This window comes from Triticum urartu, chromosome 2A (assembly GCF_056163025.1).
Source record: "Triticum urartu cultivar PI428250 chromosome 2A, HENAU_Tu73, whole genome shotgun sequence".
NCBI classification, from domain to species: Eukaryota; Viridiplantae; Streptophyta; class Magnoliopsida; order Poales; family Poaceae; genus Triticum; species Triticum urartu.
This window is the reverse complement of record NC_141874.1, coordinates 662,411,920-662,429,777: the sequence shown is the minus strand read 5'-3', so window position 1 is coordinate 662,429,777 and position 17,858 is coordinate 662,411,920. Positions and strand designations below refer to the sequence as shown.

The 17,858-nt window shown below is 47.0% G+C and overlaps 1 protein-coding gene and 3 non-coding genes across 5 annotated transcripts; 3 read left to right on the top strand and 1 right to left on the bottom strand.

Moving 5' to 3' along the window:
- Positions 1-75: 75 nt before the first annotated feature.
- On the top strand, positions 76-178 carry LOC125542013 (U6 spliceosomal RNA). Its single transcript, XR_007297797.1, has one exon. It is a non-coding gene; the product is annotated as a U6 spliceosomal RNA (small nuclear RNA).
- A 1,830-nt stretch (positions 179-2,008) lies between these two features.
- LOC125542012 (U6 spliceosomal RNA) lies at positions 2,009-2,111 on the top strand. The gene has a single exon (XR_007297796.1). It is a non-coding gene; the product is annotated as a U6 spliceosomal RNA (small nuclear RNA).
- Positions 2,112-5,120: 3,009 nt separating this feature from the next.
- On the top strand, positions 5,121-5,223 carry LOC125542014 (U6 spliceosomal RNA). Its single transcript, XR_007297799.2, has one exon. It is a non-coding gene; the product is annotated as a U6 spliceosomal RNA (small nuclear RNA).
- Positions 5,224-5,953: 730 nt separating this feature from the next.
- Positions 5,954-11,003, bottom strand: LOC125539542 (protein SHOU4). 2 transcript variants are annotated; one of them, XM_048703028.2, is made up of 6 exons: positions 10,821-11,003; positions 7,844-8,625; positions 7,603-7,687; positions 7,034-7,189; positions 6,661-6,872; positions 5,954-6,521 (listed from the first exon to the last, which is right to left on the bottom strand). In XM_048703028.2, the coding sequence occupies exons 2-6, from the start codon at positions 8,491-8,493 to the stop codon at positions 6,329-6,331; spliced, it is 1,296 nt and encodes a 431-aa protein (XP_048558985.1). In that variant the 5' UTR covers positions 8,494-8,625; positions 10,821-11,003; the 3' UTR covers positions 5,954-6,328. The 2 variants fall into 2 exon arrangements, with proteins under 2 accessions (XP_048558985.1, XP_048558984.1); XM_048703027.2 differs by having other exon boundaries at positions 7,603-8,625; positions 10,821-11,002.
- Between the last annotated feature and the right edge of the window lie 6,855 nt (positions 11,004-17,858).

The following is a 17,858-nucleotide window of genomic DNA, read 5'->3' as shown; positions in this document are numbered from 1 at the left end:
ATTTCGTTTAGTCCCACCTCGCCTGTCCAGCAGAGTTCTCACTGGTTTATAACCTCGCTCGCTGCAGCCAGTCCTGTCCCTTCGGGGACATCCGATAAAATTGGAACGATACAGAGAAGATTAGCATGGCCCCTGCGCAAGGATGACACGCACAAATCGAGAAATGGTCCAAATTTTTTTGACATTTTCTGCGCCCGTCCCTGGCTGCTCCTTTATCTATTACAGTCGTGCCCCTGAGCCTTCTCACAATATCGCAGCATGGCCCCTGGAATCCTATGTTTCTAACAGATACACCCTCGTACTTTCAGTTGCGGTCTTCTCATCTTTACATTGAAAGTCCTAAATGGAGCGTCGCTTACAGTCTGGTCCTTTCTTTTCTCTGTGCCCTCTTCACAATGTTTTCGGTAATTAGATCCCAAACACTGAATCTGGACTGAGGTAAAGGAATCTCTCTCCCAAAGACAACACACCACACCCACAAGAGAATTATCGTTCTGATCCAACCCATATTATAATTAAGCAAGTGTCACAGCTAGTGTAATGTATTCACATTTGCTACCACATACAAACAATGTGGACGCTGAAATACAACAGCCAAGATCTTTTGTAGCAGTGCAAGAAATCTATCCTAAATTAAACTGTCAATGTGATACCTGGAGACACATAATAAAACGTCATGTTCACAGCAAAGTGATCATGTTTTTTCTATGTAATCATGGCTTTGTTGTTGGAACCCGAAACGTAAACCCTTCCTAAGCCAAACAAGAAGAGAAAAAAGAGCCAGCGTACTTCCTCTGTCTCAAAATGTAAAACGGAGTACGTTTTTTTGACACTATATATTGGAGAAAAGGAGCAGCACAGCATATAATTATATGCCTGCCAACAGGAACACATGCTGGCAGAAGAACAAGCACGTTGCAGCAGTGTGCCAGCTGCATGCCCCACTGCAGATATTTTGGTCCGTATAAAATTGCATCTGCTTTAAACATGAAACGCCTTTCAGGCTCTCACAGTCACAGACATCATTCCTTCAGTATATAATTGCCAGATAAAGAAAAAATTCCTCTCATACACAGATACACTACTACGGAAAAGTAAAATAAAACCTGCGAGTTAAAACATGAGATCCAGCCATTCAGGTAAACACAATGTATCACAATTCAAAGTACATTCAGGAAAGCACCGCCATTTCTATCGTGAATTCCATTTATCCATTTGTCCTGGGCACAAAGCCCTGGGCCTCTGCAGCAGAAAGGATCGAAGCGCCATCAACACACGCTGAACGTAGCAAAGAATAAGTCTGAATGTAACAGTCTTGAAGAGAGGAAGTATAGGCATCTCGGACTGCACAATGTGGATTGCAGGTCAAGTCAGTGCCTACTAAAACCTCACTCCTTACAAGAAAGCTCTCGGACTGTCTTCATATTATCTTCGTTGCCCCAAAGTAACATGTAAACCCAATTCAAAAGGTCTTCAAACATCCCAAATACCATCATATCACACAAGTCTTTACCGAAAAAATCATATCACACAAGTATTCAGAGCTCATAACTGAACAAAGAGCAAAAGAGGACGTAATACATTGGAAAATACTACTCGATCGATCTTTAGTAGCCATAATCACACTTAACATTTGTGAATCTTAAGGAACCAAGCCCGTTATTCTGACAGTTCTGGTGCTCAACACATTTATATTTATCAAGGAGCACATTGTTACTCACTGCTAGGAGGGAATCGAACTAGGAATATTGATCAGAGGAACTACGAGAGAGCTGAAGATAACTGCCCTCTAGCTCTCACTGATCTGGGCGCATAGTGAGATGCAGCCCACGTGAGTTCAGCAACGGTCTAGCGCTGGGCTTTTAGGCCCGCATGATCGGGCTTTGTCGGGTGGTCGACGTGTTCACGATTGGGGAGAGCAACGCAGCAGTTCCTCTTAGTTTAGTCCCACCTCGCCTGTCCAGCAGAGTTCTGACCGGTTTATAAGCTCGCTTGCTGCATCAAACTTGTCCCTTCGGGGACATCCGATAAAATTGGAACGATACAGAGAAGATTAGCATGGCCCCTGCGCAAGGATGACACGCACAAATCGAGAAATGGTCCAAATTTTTTTGAGATTTTCCGCGCCGGTCCCTGCCTGCTACTTTCTCTATTACAGCCGTGCCCCTGGAGCCTTCTCTCAATATCCCAGCATGGCCCCTGGAATCCTCTCTTCCTAACAGATACACCCTTGTACTTTCAGTTGCGGCCTTCTCATCTTACACCATTGAAGTCCTACATGGAGCCACGCTTACAATGTTGGTCCTTTCTTTTCTCTGTGCCACTTGCTGGCTGCCCTCTTCGGAAGGTTTTCAGTAGTTATATCCCAAACTATCAATCTCGACTGAGGTACAGCAAATCCCTGCATCCTATAAATCTCTCTCCCAAAGACAAAAGGAATTATAGTAATTTTTTTGCCGCAAACTATAGTGTAACGTATTGACATTTTCTATCACATGCAAACACAATGTGGACGCAGAAATGGAGTATAACGGATAAGATCTTTAGCTGCAGTGCAGGAAATCTATCCTAAACTAAACTGCCAGTCAGTGTGATATCCGGAATCAGATAGGAGTAACAAACTTCATGTTCAGAAAATCCCAACAAAGTGATCATGTTTTTTCTCTTTCCTTTTTGATGTGATCATGGCATTGTTGTTGGAACCTGCAAATGTAAACCTTCCTAAGCCAAAAAAAAAAAAGAACAGAAAAGGAGCCAGCATAACACATATATAGATATGGAAAAGGAGCAGCACAACATATGCCTATCAGCATGAACACATGTCTGGCAGAAGAACAGGCACGTTGCAGCAGTGTGCCATCTGCATGCCCCCACTGCAGATATTTTGGTCCGTATAAAATTGTGTCTGCTTTAAACATGAAACGTCTTTCAGGCTCTCGGAGGCATGACAAAAAAATTATCATTCCTTCAGTATACAATTGCCAGGTACAGAAAACATTCCTTCCATACACTACTAAGGAAAAGTAAAAATAAACTTGCAAGTGAAACATGAGATTCAGCCATTCAGGAAAACACGCTGGTAAAATAAATCTGCAAATGTATCACAATTTAAAGTACATTCAGAAAAAACACCGCCATTACTATCGTGAATTCCATTTATCCATTTGTCCTGGGCATAAAGCCCTGGGCCTCCACGGCACAAAGGATAAAATCCGCATCAACAGACGCTGAATGTAGCAAAGAATAAGTCTGAATGTAACAGTCTTGAAGAGAGGAAGTATAGCATTAGGATTGCAGGTCAAGTCAGTGCCTATTAAAACCTGCACCATTACCAGGAAGCTCTCGGACTGCCTTCATATCATCTTCGTTGCCCCAAAGTGACATATAAACCCAATTCAACAAGTCTTCAGACAGCCCAAATGCCATCATATTACACAAGTATTCAGAGCTCGTAACCGAAAAAAGAGCAAAAGAGGACGTAATACTACATTGGAAAAAGACTATACAGCCAAACACAGATTGCCCGGCTATACTCGATCGATCTTTAGTAGCCATAATCACGCCTAACATGTGTACAATTTTCTCAGTTCTACTAGTATTCTACTCCTACCAAACAAACCCAACCCGAGGTCAAAAAAAGAAAATCAAAGGGGTCCATACAGTGAAATTCGGGAGGTTAGCGGGGAGAACACGGGACGGGACCAGGTGCCGTTCGGGACCGTTCGAGGAATGATTGGTTGGGGGGTGATCACGGGTTCTTGGGAAGGTAGAGAAAATCATGGGGGAGAGGAGAGGAGCTCCTGTTGTGATCCGAGACCCTTCCTTTGATTTGGGTCTGGGCACGAGCATGAGCTGGTGCATTTATTCCCTTGTTTTGATCTTCTGGTGGGCGTCGATTTCCACATGGGCTCCCTGCACCTGCTCTGCTTGCTAGCTCCTTCCCAGATTCTTTCTGGGTTGAAGACGGTTCTCCTAACTTGGGGCACCGATGCACACGCTGGTAAAATTTCCAGCTGAAAATAGCACCTGAAAGAGAGATTGCCCGTCTAGCCCCTGGCGCGGCAGACTGACTGACAGTTTCCCTGAAGAAGACAGGTGCGAAGGTAAAGGAGCAACGTGTTTACTTAGCCCTCTCCGTCAGGTAACAACTGACTCTAGAATGAAATCAAAGGATAACCGGCCTTGCATGATGCATGGTATGTACGTGGGTCGATTCAGAGTCATTCCTCGTGTAAAATGTTGACATGATCCGCCGCACCGTGTAAAATGTTGTTGCTGATATCCAGGGCAACTTGCCGACCGAGGCCCGGGGACCAGGTCCCCGGTCCCTGGCTGGATGACCAATCAATGAAGTTGGCCAAGATCGGAGTCGGAGGACGGGTGGCTTGATAAACCTGAACCACATGCGATGAAAATGAGATGCATTGCTTCCGCCAACGACACGCGCGTATTTTTATGTTGTGTTGTGATCTGCTTCTCAGCTGATATTCTGAAGGCGAATGACGGGCTGCGCCTGCTCTGCTTGTTCAGCTCCTCCCCGTAGGTAGATTCTCACCAAGTTGTTTCATCAAAAACAAATTTCTACCCTAACCTGTGCCTCTGGTATAACATTACTGCACACACTGGTGATAATTGCCAGCTGAAAACCCCAAGGATCAACTTGACATTGCCGGCTGCACACGCTGACCTGAACCTTAAAGCAAGCAGTAGGTTCATCTGAGACTTATTCATTAGAGGTCAAAATGTTGGGGCTAGATTGCTGCCAGCAGCTAGAGAATACTCTGGGACAACTGAACACAACACAAGCTAACTCTGGGAACAAACTCAACACGATGATGTTCATGTTCGGCGTGTGGCAAAGTACACGAGTAGGACGGGGAGGAAGAAAAAACAGCACTATGCTCTGTCTCTCTACCGATTTGGGCCATGTAATGAGATGCAGCCCACGTGAGGTCTACTGCGAGGCTGCTTGCTGCTGGGCTTTTAGGGCCCAGGATGGCTTACGCGCTCGCGGGAGCGGCCGGGGGAGCAGAACACAGCAGTCTAGGATTGTTTAGTCCCACCTCGCCTACGCGAGGCCGTTTCGACCGATTTATAAGCTCGGTCGCTGCATCAGACACGTCCCTTCGGGGACATCCGATAAAATTGGAACGATACAGAGAAGATTAGCATGGCCCCTGCGCAAGGATGACACGCACAAATCGAGAAATGGTCCAAATTTTTTTGAGATTTTCCGCGCCGGTCCCTGCCTCCTACTTTTTCTCTTGCAGGTATGCCCCTGGAGCCTTCTGTCGGTGGCCTCGTCTTCTCTTACAGCAAGGCCCTTCTGTTCCCCTGTAGTTGTTTCAGCTACACCATATCCACTATACAATATTGCAGCTGAGCCCAAGAAATCCTCTGTTTCATGACAAATAGATCCTCTAGTTTTACTTTACCAGGGAGCCCCTTTTCATCTCTACAACCAACTCTAAAATGGATAATCACTTACAGTTTGGCCCTATTTTTTTCAAGACACGTGCAGATCGGCTGTCCTCTACATTTCCTAGCATAGTGTGTCTTCACCACCTTATGTTTTGGGTAATTAGGACCCTAACTAAATCTCAATCTCAACAGAAGTAAAGAAATCTATTCATCCTGTAAATTCCTCTCCCAATGGCATAAACAATGTTTACACAGAGAAGGTGATACCTATTATTTTTACTGAATTAGATGTATGCAATACAATGAAGAACAAAAAAACCATATCCTAATTAAGCAAGTCACAGATTATCACAGCCAGTGTAATGTATTTGACATTTTTAATTACATACAAAAACAATGTGGACACAGAAATGTTACAGGTAACAGCAGTGCAAGAAATATTCAACCTACATAACATATAAACCCAATTCGACCGAGTCTTCAAACAGGCCAAAAGACATAATGGATGAAATGGACCAACAACATGGATACATAAATGTAACAGCAACAATATATTTAGGCTTTAACAGCAGTGCAAGAAGATCATCCTAAATAACACATAAACCCGATTCAACATGTCTTCAAACAGCCCAAAAGCAATCATATTACACAAGTATTGAGAGCTCATAACCGAAAAAACAGGAGCAAAGGAGGACAAAACACATTGAAAAAGGACTATACAGCCAAACACAGATTAACCAGCAGCCATACTCCCATCTTTACTAGCCTTAATCACACCTAACATTTGTACATTTTTTCTCAGTTCTAATACTCTACCAATCAAACCCAACCCGAGGTCAAAAGATTCAACAGGCCAACATTCCCTCTTCAACAGCAGCTATTCCACACCACGGCAATCATCAGCTTGCTATACTGGTATGACATCCATGTCTGAAGTATCTTCGCATCTCACGACCAGTCCTTCAAGGTTCGCTGGGAAGAAACAACTCCCCCACTGGCAACCAGATGAGATGGGCTCTGATGGAGGTACTATCATCAACACGCTCTCATTCTTTTGAACGACCCCCATCACGCTCACAGTGCTGCCTTCCTTGATGTATCTGCAGGTACAAGATGGAGTTGAACATAATTATTCACTTACATCTTTTTGGCACACATCTTCCGAGATAGAGGTAAACATCTCTAGTTATGCAGCAATGCTAGCCTTCTAGGTGGAAAGCAACATGAAGAAAATAATACCCTTCTTTTAGGCGCATTTTCCGACCATCACTTGAGAGGTTCCTTTCTCGTAGCCATCTAAGAAATTCAGGAGACATGTCCTTGTTCTCAGGATTGACGTCAATTACTACCGATTCATCGACATATGGTGTCACCCGTGCCCCACTTCCTGTTCTCACCAATGCTCGAAGCCCAGACTGGAAATCTGAGATGTAGAAATCAACCGCATGTCGCTGCAATAGTTACAGGCGAAATGTCAGGGTCAGTTCGGAAGAAAGTAATATAGCTGCATTAGTAAAGTTTTTCAACACATCTTTATACTGGAGAATAATTCATTGTATCAATTTATTTTAAGCATCATTTTTCTACACACTAATGAATAAACAAAACTCACCTCTGCTGTCCGTAATCCCCAGGTAAACCGGCGATGCTTGGGGTTTGCAGTTTTTGAATCCCAGCCCCTATACTCATACAACCTAGTTGAAGTGTACACACATCTCGGAATCCTTTGAAATGAGGACTCCAGGGGGAAATTTCCACACGTAACAACCTGTGATGTTTGGCATAATGATCATTACTGGTAACTGATAACGGAACAAGTTTTCTTGGAACAAAAAAGAATTTGTTGTCAACTTGTAGATTAATGTACGCAATCTCCAAAAACTGACAAGGAGTTTATGCTACATGTGGAACTAAGTGACTAAAAGTATTCAATTATAACAACCATGCAAATTATACCATGAATAGTAAAAGAAATACAGAAATTTGGTGATATATTGGTATATTATGTGCAGACTTGGATTCTGATAGTACTCAACTATGTTAAGGTTAGTGTCATTAGGGTGCATTGCAACAGATGAGCATATGCTCAGTAGAACAGGATGAATACTGACGCTAAACAGCAATTTATCAGAGTGAAGATAAGGGCAATAAATCCAACAGAATCAGAAGCATTTCACATACCCCTGTAACCTTCACGTACTCTCCATCCTTTGCAGTTCTGAGATCAGTATCAGGACAGCTATTGACAAACCTGAGCACGCCTCTCCTGCCCCGCCAAACATTCCAAGACACAAGTGCAGCAACAGAACCAATCATTGCAACAACAACTATCAGCACAATCGCATTGTGAACAGCAATAAGAATGAAGAGACCTACTGCAAACCCGAACAGCAAGAGTGTGATCACTAGCCAGAATACCCACTTTGAAATGCTTCCCATAACTGAGAAACCACCTTCACTGGTGAGTGTAGTAACAGCCTGGTTGTGAGCAAGCGATGTGGCCCGCGCCTTCATCGATGCAGCAGGATCAAGAGATCCAGATACTTTCCTTCTTGGGGCACCAGACGAATTCAGTGGTCCAGAAGTTACAGGGCCAGATGTGATAAGCCCAGTCGTAGGAAGCATTGGAGGGAGAGGGCCAGAATTCTGGCGAGCCATTGGGGTCACACCTCCAGACTGGGGACCAGATGACCGCTTTACTGGTTCTCCATGCTTATTGAGTGGTCCGGAGTTAGATTTTGCTCTTGCTGATCCTCCGGCGCCAGGAACTGAAGATGAAAGAGAACCAGAGTAGTTTGACCGACCGCCAGCATTAGACACAGGTCCAGAGTTGGAGGCAGCACCACCAAATGAAGGATTTCTCGAAGGCGCACTGCCTAGAGGACCAGATTTTCTGGATCTTTCAGCATGGAGCTCAAACATCTTCCCAAGCTCTCCAGATTTCTTGGTGTCACCACCAGTATATGGCATCACATTGGATCCAAAGGTCGGGGCCTTCTCCTTAGGTTGCTCAGGTCGGCCAGAAACATAAAGGCCACTGCTCAGCTGATGTGATGGAAATCTAGAACCCATGTTTTTGAACCACCAAAATCAAGTATATATTATTATTCAGCCAGCTGAAGTGTAATCAAGCGAAGCTAATTTGAGTCTTGATGTGCACAGCTGTCCTTCTCACATAGTACAACCTACACCTTGAATCAGCTCCTGAAAAAGGACATAATAATATATAAATAGCCGATGCATGTGTAGTACATTTTGCCAATACGTGACCAAGAGATAATCACTTTAGAACAAATAGCATGCAGATAAAGAAAAAAATTGATGTTAGTAAGAACCACAATAATACTGATCATCCAAGGGATTTTAAATGAATGGCTTTTACACCAGAGTGGGTTGACTATAGTAAAGCATGAGCTAATTAGAAAATTGATGCATGGGACAAAACAACAAAAACATACTAGAATAAGAACCAACTCTTCAGAGAAAATTTAACGCGTCATACATTTGTGTTTCCACTTTGAAGTTTATTCAGACGACTTAACAAGCAAACACCTTATGCTAAGCATATTTACTAATTTGTCAGACTTTTTTTTGTCTGACACTGGAGTAAAAACTTGCAAGTCATGAAAAGACAATGCAATCAAGCAGTTCCTTCATGTACAGCTCAAAGGGAGAGGGCACCAGTGACAGGAGCAATGGCATGGTGCGGCAGGCTATGAGGGTTAGGTGAGGGATGAGTGGCGCGCAATGGAGCAGTGAGGGGCAGGCACTAAGGGTCCAAAGCAAGGTGAAGAATACTGCGGAATTGATTGGGGGAGAAAGAATGGGTTGGGTTAATTTTAGGAGAGCGGAAATGTCACTTTTCAGACGCACGCCAATTATTGGCCAGCTTGCTTTTCAGCTATCACACACATGCATATAATTTAGCTGGCATTTATGTATGTCTTGCAATGATAGATGCCAGTGATGCTACAGATTTTACCTGGCACTTGCCAAAAATGCGTTTGTTTCATTACTGTGCGGGCACATTATATGTGTACGCTGGCACATACGAAATGCCTTGAGGTTTTCAGATATTTATAAGTGCAGTATATAAGTGTATGATGGCAGATTTCATGCTTTCCTATTAGGTGCCCCTAATAATAGGCTAGTATGAGTGTCTGTTATAACGATGACTCAAATATTTTTCTATCATAATTATTGGCAACACCATTCTAGGACACAAGTTACTGAAAAAAAAACGTTCACTATAGCAGAGGTAGCTAACCAAAACAAACATGAAGCGAAGGACTCAGCCGTAGTAGATCTATTTCATGATTCGGATATAACCCTATTACTTACAAGTTTCAGACATAAAACCTGATATGACAAGTCAAGTTGGAATAAGATAATATAGCGTTCCCCCCAAATGAAGGTATAGACAAACTCTGGAAACATGCAGGATTCATGGAGACATCTCCCCTGAAATAACTAAGCACGCCCAAATGTATGCAGAAACGTGTGTCCCACCCCCTAACACAGTTGAAATATGACTACCAGTGTGCAGTGAAGTTGGCAAAGACAACATCAGATCTCAGATATAGCTTGAAGCTTGAGCAAAGGACTCCCAGTGATACTTAGCAACATAGTTATATGCAGCAACCAGAACGGTAAATAAAATAACTTTTGACACCATTCTACTCTTGCAGTGAGTAATCGATTTGCATGACATCTAGATCCTAACCAGCCAGGCCTTAAGCATACGAACAAAGTAACGCTGGAAAATAAATCGGAGCCTGGCAGCAAAGCTCACGGGGGGCAATGCCCGTTTCAGATCGATGAACTAGCCGCCCGCACAAAGAGAAAAAGACGGATGAACTAGTGCCAGATCTAGGCATCTTTCTGAAAAACCAAGAAGCCAAATACTACCCCTTTTTTAGTTTAAGAAATTACGACTAGAAATAGCAGCCAAGAAGTGGTAGGTGAGAAATGATTCCTCGACCACAAGACAAATATATTCCCAGTAATTCCCCAAAAACTCAGAATAAAAGAAGTCCGTAAATACATATAGTACCGACTAAAAAGCCCAATCCCTGCCCGCATCTCACAGGTCGAAGCCCCGGGAAAGACGAATCTGCGGAAATCCCACCGGAATCTGGCTCCACCGACACAAGGAACAGCGCGGCACCGCATTAGCGACGCTGGCAGTCCCCAAGAACCGCGGCAAGGAGCACCGCAACCACCACCTTTCGTGGCAAAAAGGACGTTCGTTTCCCGCAACCACCCCCTCCCCCCTCCTCCTCCCGGAACGACGGAGCAGATTCGTCTAAGCAAGGGAAACCTCGGAACTCGCCCGGAACAAGAAGCGCGGGGGAGAGGCGGCAATGGCGCGCGAAGGGGCCAAGGAAATCTCTTCATACCTGGAGGGGACGGCGGACATCTTCTCTTCTTGGGAGGAAACCGGCGAGGGTGGGAGGGGGGAGTGAGCTCCGCTCGCCTGCCTGCTGCGCCGACGGAATGGGGGAGTGGGTGGGGTGGGGAGGGGAGGGGAGCGCGCAGAGCAAATGGAGCAGACGGGGGACAGAGAGTAGGGAGGGGGAGAGAGAATAAGCGGGGAGGCGGAGAGGGGAGGGAGAAAATAATGCAGCGAGGGGGGGTGGGGGATGGTGGGAGCGCGTACGACGCCTTTCAGCTCCTCTCTCTCCCCCTCTGCGGTGTGCTGTCTGTCTGTTACTCCCACGACGAACCACTCTCTCTCCCCCCTCCCCCGTGACGCAGCTGCCCGCTGCCACTGTAGCTGCTGGGCTAAATGACCATAACACCCCTGGATTGTTTTTTTTCCTAAAACTTTTTTTGCATGCAGAGTTACTGGCTGGCGGTGGTACTAAGTACTGGGAGTAATTTCTGATTAATTACTTGGGGGCAATGCCAATTGATTGGGTGGCGCTGCGCTACCAGCCGGGGGGATGATTGCGACGGTGCGCTGCGTTTTCCTCCTCCTTTCCGTTAACCGCGCGCGATTAATTGTCGCGTCGGTGCGGGACGCAAACCTTCTCCTCTCTTTTCTTTGGGTATGCAAAGATAATAATAATTTACTGTTCCGTCCCGTTCGATCTCTGTCCAGCAGTGCTTCCTCGTATGGAATGTGCACTACAGCTAGCCAGCCAGCGCGCCCCTTTCGGAAATAGCCAATTTGGATCGGATGCGTAGGCGGAGGAAATCGCTCGAGTGGCTCTGTGAGCCTGAGAGCAACGGCCATGAATGAATGAACATCGAGGTGCGCCACTGGAGTGGTACTAGCGGTCGTAATTAACGCCCCGGTTAGCTTGATAATCGCTTGCAAGCAACCATCATGATCGCGGTGATGGCGGTGTGGTACATGATCGCCCGCGCCAACTAATCGCCTCTGCTCTGCTCTGCTCTGTGCGTGCGTTTGAGTGGATTGCACTGGAAGTCTCCTCCCTCCCCGTCTCCGGCCGGGCCGGCCGGACACGACACGGCGCAGGTAATCGCACAGCCCACGACATGCCGGTAGGTGCGCACGAGGCGGAGGCGGTCGACCGGCACACGCACACGCACACTCCATCGCTCTGTCCGAGGCGCGCGTGTGTGGTGCCAACGGGCCGGACGATGGGTGCGTCCAAACCCATGGACGAACGAGGATTATGTTATGCGCGTGTGGTGCGTGCTGGACTGCTGGTAGATTACCAACGGTCGGCTCTGCTCTGCTCTTGGCGAGCCCCAACCACAGCCCGCCCTACACGTGATGCTCGCATACGGTTCACGCCCTGCGGACCTGCGTGCACGGGCACCGCCGGGCCCGACCGGCGTTCGTGCAGCACAGCGCGCGGTCGCACGGCGCTGCAGTGCGCGCCTCGTCTGCCCCCTGCGATCCCCGGACTGGGTCTGTGGCACATGGCCGAAGGGTATGTGTTGTACGTGTGGCACTAGCTGAAAATACGGACACTGGTCTAGGGGGTGGCCAATTGAAGGGGCCGGGGTTGTACGTATCTCCTTTCTAGATACCTTGCTGAATATGCAATGTGGTGTCTATATTACTGTGTTATGCAAGTAGCAACTGGTCGGTCGACTCAATTTTGTTTTTGCGTGAGTCCAACTCTTCTGAACCGTCGACCCAAATTCCATGTGAGTCGATTCCTTCAAAACATCCAATTCGACCTTCTCTTGGAGCATCTCCGACGGCAGCCGAACGCGTCGCGCGCTAAAAAACTAATTTGCCGCGCGTCCATCGTCTGGTTTGACGCGGCGGGCAGCGCTGACTCCAGCAGCCGCGCTAAAATGCATAGCACGCGCGGCTCCAACAACGCGCGCGATTTTCGCACAGACAACATATGCATTCCAGACACAAGCAAAATGATCAAACACAAACAAAATAAATCAACAATAAATAGTTCAATTTCGTTATTACAAATCAAACAAATAGTTCATCGTTCAATACAATAAATAGTTCAATATAACACAACAAATAGCTCAACAATACAACATCAAACGCACAAATCATGATGCTCTTTGTCGCCCATTCCATGCCCACCACTCCTCAATGAGATCTTTCTAAAGATCATCATGCGTTGCGGGACATCGAATGGCATGATAGGAGGCAACAAAACGGGCCACCCTTTCAGCCCTCCGTCGCACTCGCACGGGATGTTCCAAGAGCTCATACTGAGAGTAGTCTACATCTTGGTCACGCTCATTCTCGATGATCATGTTGTGCATGATCACACAAGCGTGCATGATGTACCAAAACATTTTTTATCCCAAAATCTAGCCGGTCCTCTCACAATAGCAAATTGGGCTTGCAAAATTCCAAAAGCTCTCTCCACATCTTTTCTAGTTGCCGCTTGAGCATTGTGGAAATCAAGATTTTTCTTACCTTCCGGTTTTTTCAACGACTTCACAAATGTTTGCCACTTTGGGTAGATGCCATCCGCAAGATAATAGTCATAGTTGTATGTATGACCATTTGCTACAAACTGCACCGGTGGCTGTCGGTGTCAAAACCGGCGGATCTCGGGTAGGGGGTCCCGAACTGTGCGTCTAAGGTCGATGGCAACAAGAGACGTGGGACACGATGTTTATCCAGGTTCGGGCCCTCTCTATGGAGGTAATACCCTACGTCCTGCTTGATTGATCTTGATGAATATGAGTATTACAAGAGTTGATCTACCACGAGATCGTAATGGCTAAACCCTAGATGCCTAGCTTGTATGGCTATGGTAATGAATCTCCCCCTCCTTCGGACTAAGTCCTCCGGTTTATATAGACACCGGGAGGATCTAGGGTTACATAAGGTCGGTTACAAAGAAAGGAATCTACATATTTGGTCGCCAAGCTTGCCTTCCATGCCAAGGAGAGTCCCATCCGGACACGGGTGCAGTCTTCGGTCTTCGTACCTTCACAGCCCATCAGTCGGCCCATGGTTAACAGGCCGGACGCCCGAGGACCCCATAGTCCAGGACTCCCTCAGTAGCCCCCGAACCAGACTTCAATGCCGAGGTGTTCGGCGCATAGATTCTCTTCGACATTGCAAGGCGGGTTCCTCCACTAATGACCTCCAAGTAGTGTATTCGGCCTTTCATTTAATATTGTACCCCTCGGCTTCTGTGTATCAACAACTTCAGCTTCCACGTGTCGAGCGGATGCGAGAGGTCGGGGTATTTTTGCACATAACACCCCAGCCACGCGAGGGACAGCGTCTATTTAACGAGATTGGATCCTAGATCCATTCAATCATCTCGCGGAGAAAATCCCCAAAGGTTGCTAGGAAAGAACATGTCTAGCGTTCCCAGCTCCTCCCCCCGTCCCTGCGGCCCAGAGAGAGGCGAGTGGGAGAGGTGCTCCGTATCGCACGGTCAGCTGGTGAAGCTGCAAACGCAGGGTTTTCTCCCCCCTGCGAATCTGGTCCCTGTTCGAGCAAGGTTGGCCTCCTTTGACGGCAAAACCCAGGTAGAGGATTTCCCCAATCCGTCCGGGGGGAACGAGTGTGTTTCGTCCCCTATCAGCTAAGGGGCGTGGGATTTCCAATTCATCCATTCCTCCAAGGGATTTTGGAATATTATGTCCTCCAGCTGCATAACTTTACTCCAGTCTCCATCGTGCACATTGCGGGTTATGTCGCTTTATGCGAACTATTTCTGGGTTGTGAGGCCCATTTTAAACTGTGGAGAAAGTTATTCTTCCTTGTCCCGCATAACCATGAGGGATCGATATTTGAAGTGGGCGAAGCCGAAATATGGCGCATTGCCGAGACCGGATACCTATCCGGCACGCCGAAGAAAGCGTCTGAAGAGTGGACTTCCAAGTGGTTCACATCGAGGACGTCGTACTCCCAGCCCCAGCCCGGAGGGGTCTTCCTGAGTTCGCAAGTGTTCCTTTGAAGAAACGTCACAGCTGGCGCCCCCGGAGCCTCGAGGAGGAATATAGTGCGGAGGTCCGCCAACTCTTGAGCAAGATAAGGATGCTTGCCCAGTTCAGATACACGATGGTCGAAGTAATGGCAACCTCCATAATGCGGGGGGTCCAGCACTCCAATACAGAGGACTTCCCATGTGGCACTACAATGGGGAAGATGACGCCTCCCGCTGCGGCAGGAAAGGTCCAGATACCCATACCGCCCTGGCCAAAATATTGGCCGAACTGTTCAAAGGGGAGGAAGAGGAGTTCTTGTGCATCAAGCACAGGGAAGGATACTATATGTATAGTCCTCCTAGCTAGGTAAGCCCCCGACCCATTGGCTCTACTCATTCTACTCCCTGAGCTATGTTCAACGAACATTAACCCAACCGTTTATAACATCACTAGCGAAAGACTTCCGAGGGGCTGTACAGTCCTGCCCCGCAGCCCGAGGGCCACAATCGGGACCTTGACCCCGGATTCGAAGAGGATCCGGATATTTTCATGGTGCTCGAGAATGGGGTGTTTTACCAAACGAGCTATGACGACACAGAAGTGGCCATCATCGCTGATTATCCCGGTCTTCTCCCCGCTTCACACGTAAGTAATCCGGAGATATTTCATCCGAAAAAGTTTTCTCATATTGCCTCACCTACCGCACTATCCTGTGCTCAAAAGGGGAGGCGCTCGGCGCGCCATCCTGCCCCAGGGGTATCTCCGAAGAGAGTGGCCCCCACGCTAGGCAAGCCTTCGAAGAGGAAGGCAAACAAGGATACGGCCGAGCCTTCATCAAAGAGGTATGGATTTACAAATATGCGCCTTGGCAGTCACATCCAACTGTGACTTTTCCGTTTATCCTGTATTAGGAAAAAGGTGTGCCGGACTATATTCGGGGGTCTGGCTGGTCATACCTCCAACAACCAGGATCCAGATTATGTCGTAAAGACGGGGGCTGATGCGGGGGTAATGCTGGACTGTCCTCCAGCCGAGGATTCGTAGGATGTATCCATCACTAACTCGGAAGTGGATAGCGCCATGAATCATCGGCGCCGCCGGGCCGTTTTACAAGACCCCGGCTTTTCAGAAGAGGCATTTAACGCCTTCAGCTCGGCTGATGCATACACCCGAGCTGCTCGAGATGGGCTTAACAGAGCCACAAAGCAGCATCTAAAAGATGTGCGGGTAAGTTTACTTTATCCGAATATGATAACCATATGCCAATAGCCCCCGAGACTTGAAGCAATTGGCACAACTGATTTAAGTATCGTTGTATAGCCATGTTCTTATGGAGAGGAACGACCTGCTAGCCCAAGAGCTAGAAAAGTGTCAGACGCAGCTAACTGCTACTCGTGCCGAACTAGAGAAATCCAAGAAGGCGTCTCCTAGTAATGTTTCCCTCCATTGAGAAAACATAATGATATACCAATAATGCTAACACCGTTGCTCACCTCTTATTAGGATCACTAGATCAACTACAGGAACAACTGAAAGCTGCCCAAGGCGGAGAACGAGAAGCCAAGAAACTGCTAGCCGCGGGCGAGCGTGTGCTCTCAAAAGTCGTGCTGGAGAAGAACAAGCTCCAGGATTCGAATACCCAATTGGGCGAGGATCTGAAAGATGTACGGGCCCAACTGGCCGACTCTGTGAAGGAGAATAAAAGGCTGCGCGGCGGCATATTCAGTATGTGGCCGAATTTACCTTATAATAGTTCAGAGATATCATGAACTGACAGAGTTATATCTGTAGGTATGCTGACCAGCGGTCCCGAAGATGAGGTGTCCGGATTCTCAGGCGATCTTCTACAAGAGCTGTGGCGTATTCATGAGCAAGCTCGTCAGGCGATGCGAAGTGTTGCCAAAGCCTTGTGGCCATCTACCTCCCCTTCGGAAAAAATGGAGGAGCTCCTAGAGCTATTCAAGGGAGTGCGACGACGCTTTCGATTGTGGAAAATATCGGCCTGCCGGGAATGTGCGCGAGAGGCCTGGGCCATGGTGAAGACACGGTACACCAAGCTTGACCCAAATCATATGGCTTGGGTCGGACCTCTAGGATCAGACGGGAAGGAAGTTCCCGTTAGTTTGGTATATGACCAAGTAGCAGTAGTTGCCAAATATTCCCAGCAGGATTGTAAGTTAGATAGCCTACTGGATGGTATAGAGGAGGAAATTTTTGAGTCAAAATGACTGTGTATTTTTCCGTCTAGCTGAATTGTAAAATGATTGTCATGGCAAACCTTTTCTCTTTTCCCTCTGGACCTGAAGGCGCAGAGTGTTTCTGAATACCCATGCGGCCGAATAGACTGGGGTATGCGTGGAAACCAGGCGTAGGGGTCATAGTTGCTTGAACAGATAAGTTGTATCCGACTAGTTATGTTATATTACATCATGTAAGAAACATCTTCCAGAGAGAATAGTTCCATTAAGGGTTCCTTTCCCTGGGTGTGCATGCGTTAGAGCGCATGTCCGAACTGTGATTGAAAAAATCGCAGTATATATATCTTCTGGGGGTTCGCAAATGGAGCGAATGCAAAAAAACATCTTTAATCCACCGACCGAATATTCCCTTAAGAACGCTAGCTTTCGGCTTCACCCAGCCTGAGGTACACATCCGGATGACCCGACAGTAACAATCGCAGAGGTGCTCCCTTTATGCCCTAGCCGAACTAATGGGAACGTAGGGCATAAGCACAGGAGCCAGGCAACACAGCTTGGCCAAAACTTAAGTCATATCGATGCATATAATGGCGAAGAAAAGGTACATATGGAAAAAACACATATGTGATGAGGTTGATGCCCGGAGAATAATAGCAAACTTCTGTACAAGAAGCCCCCGGGTATAATGGATGTACGTATTTGAAGACATATGTGTGCGTCAGGGGTGCGCGGTCTAACCGCACGAAAGCTTTAAGGCTAAAGAGAAAAAATGAAAAGAGAGAGAAAGACGACAAAAAAAGGTATGATGGAAACAATAGGGAGAAGGAGACGAACAAAGAGTTCGGCTCTTAGGCATAGAATCTTCGGAGTCTGGCCGCGTTTCAGGGGTTC

Coding starts and splice junctions, on each gene's coding strand:
- LOC125539542 (XM_048703027.2), bottom strand. CDS start 8,493: ATGGGTTCTAGATTTCCATCACATCAGCTGAGCAGTGGCCTTTATGTT. Junction 7,190..7,602: donor AGTACGTGAAGGTTACAGGG/GTATGTGAAATG, acceptor CAAACATCACAG/GTTGTTACGTGTGGAAATTT. Junction 6,873..7,033: donor GGGGATTACGGACAGCAGAG/GTGAGTTTTGTT, acceptor TAACTATTGCAG/CGACATGCGGTTGATTTCTA.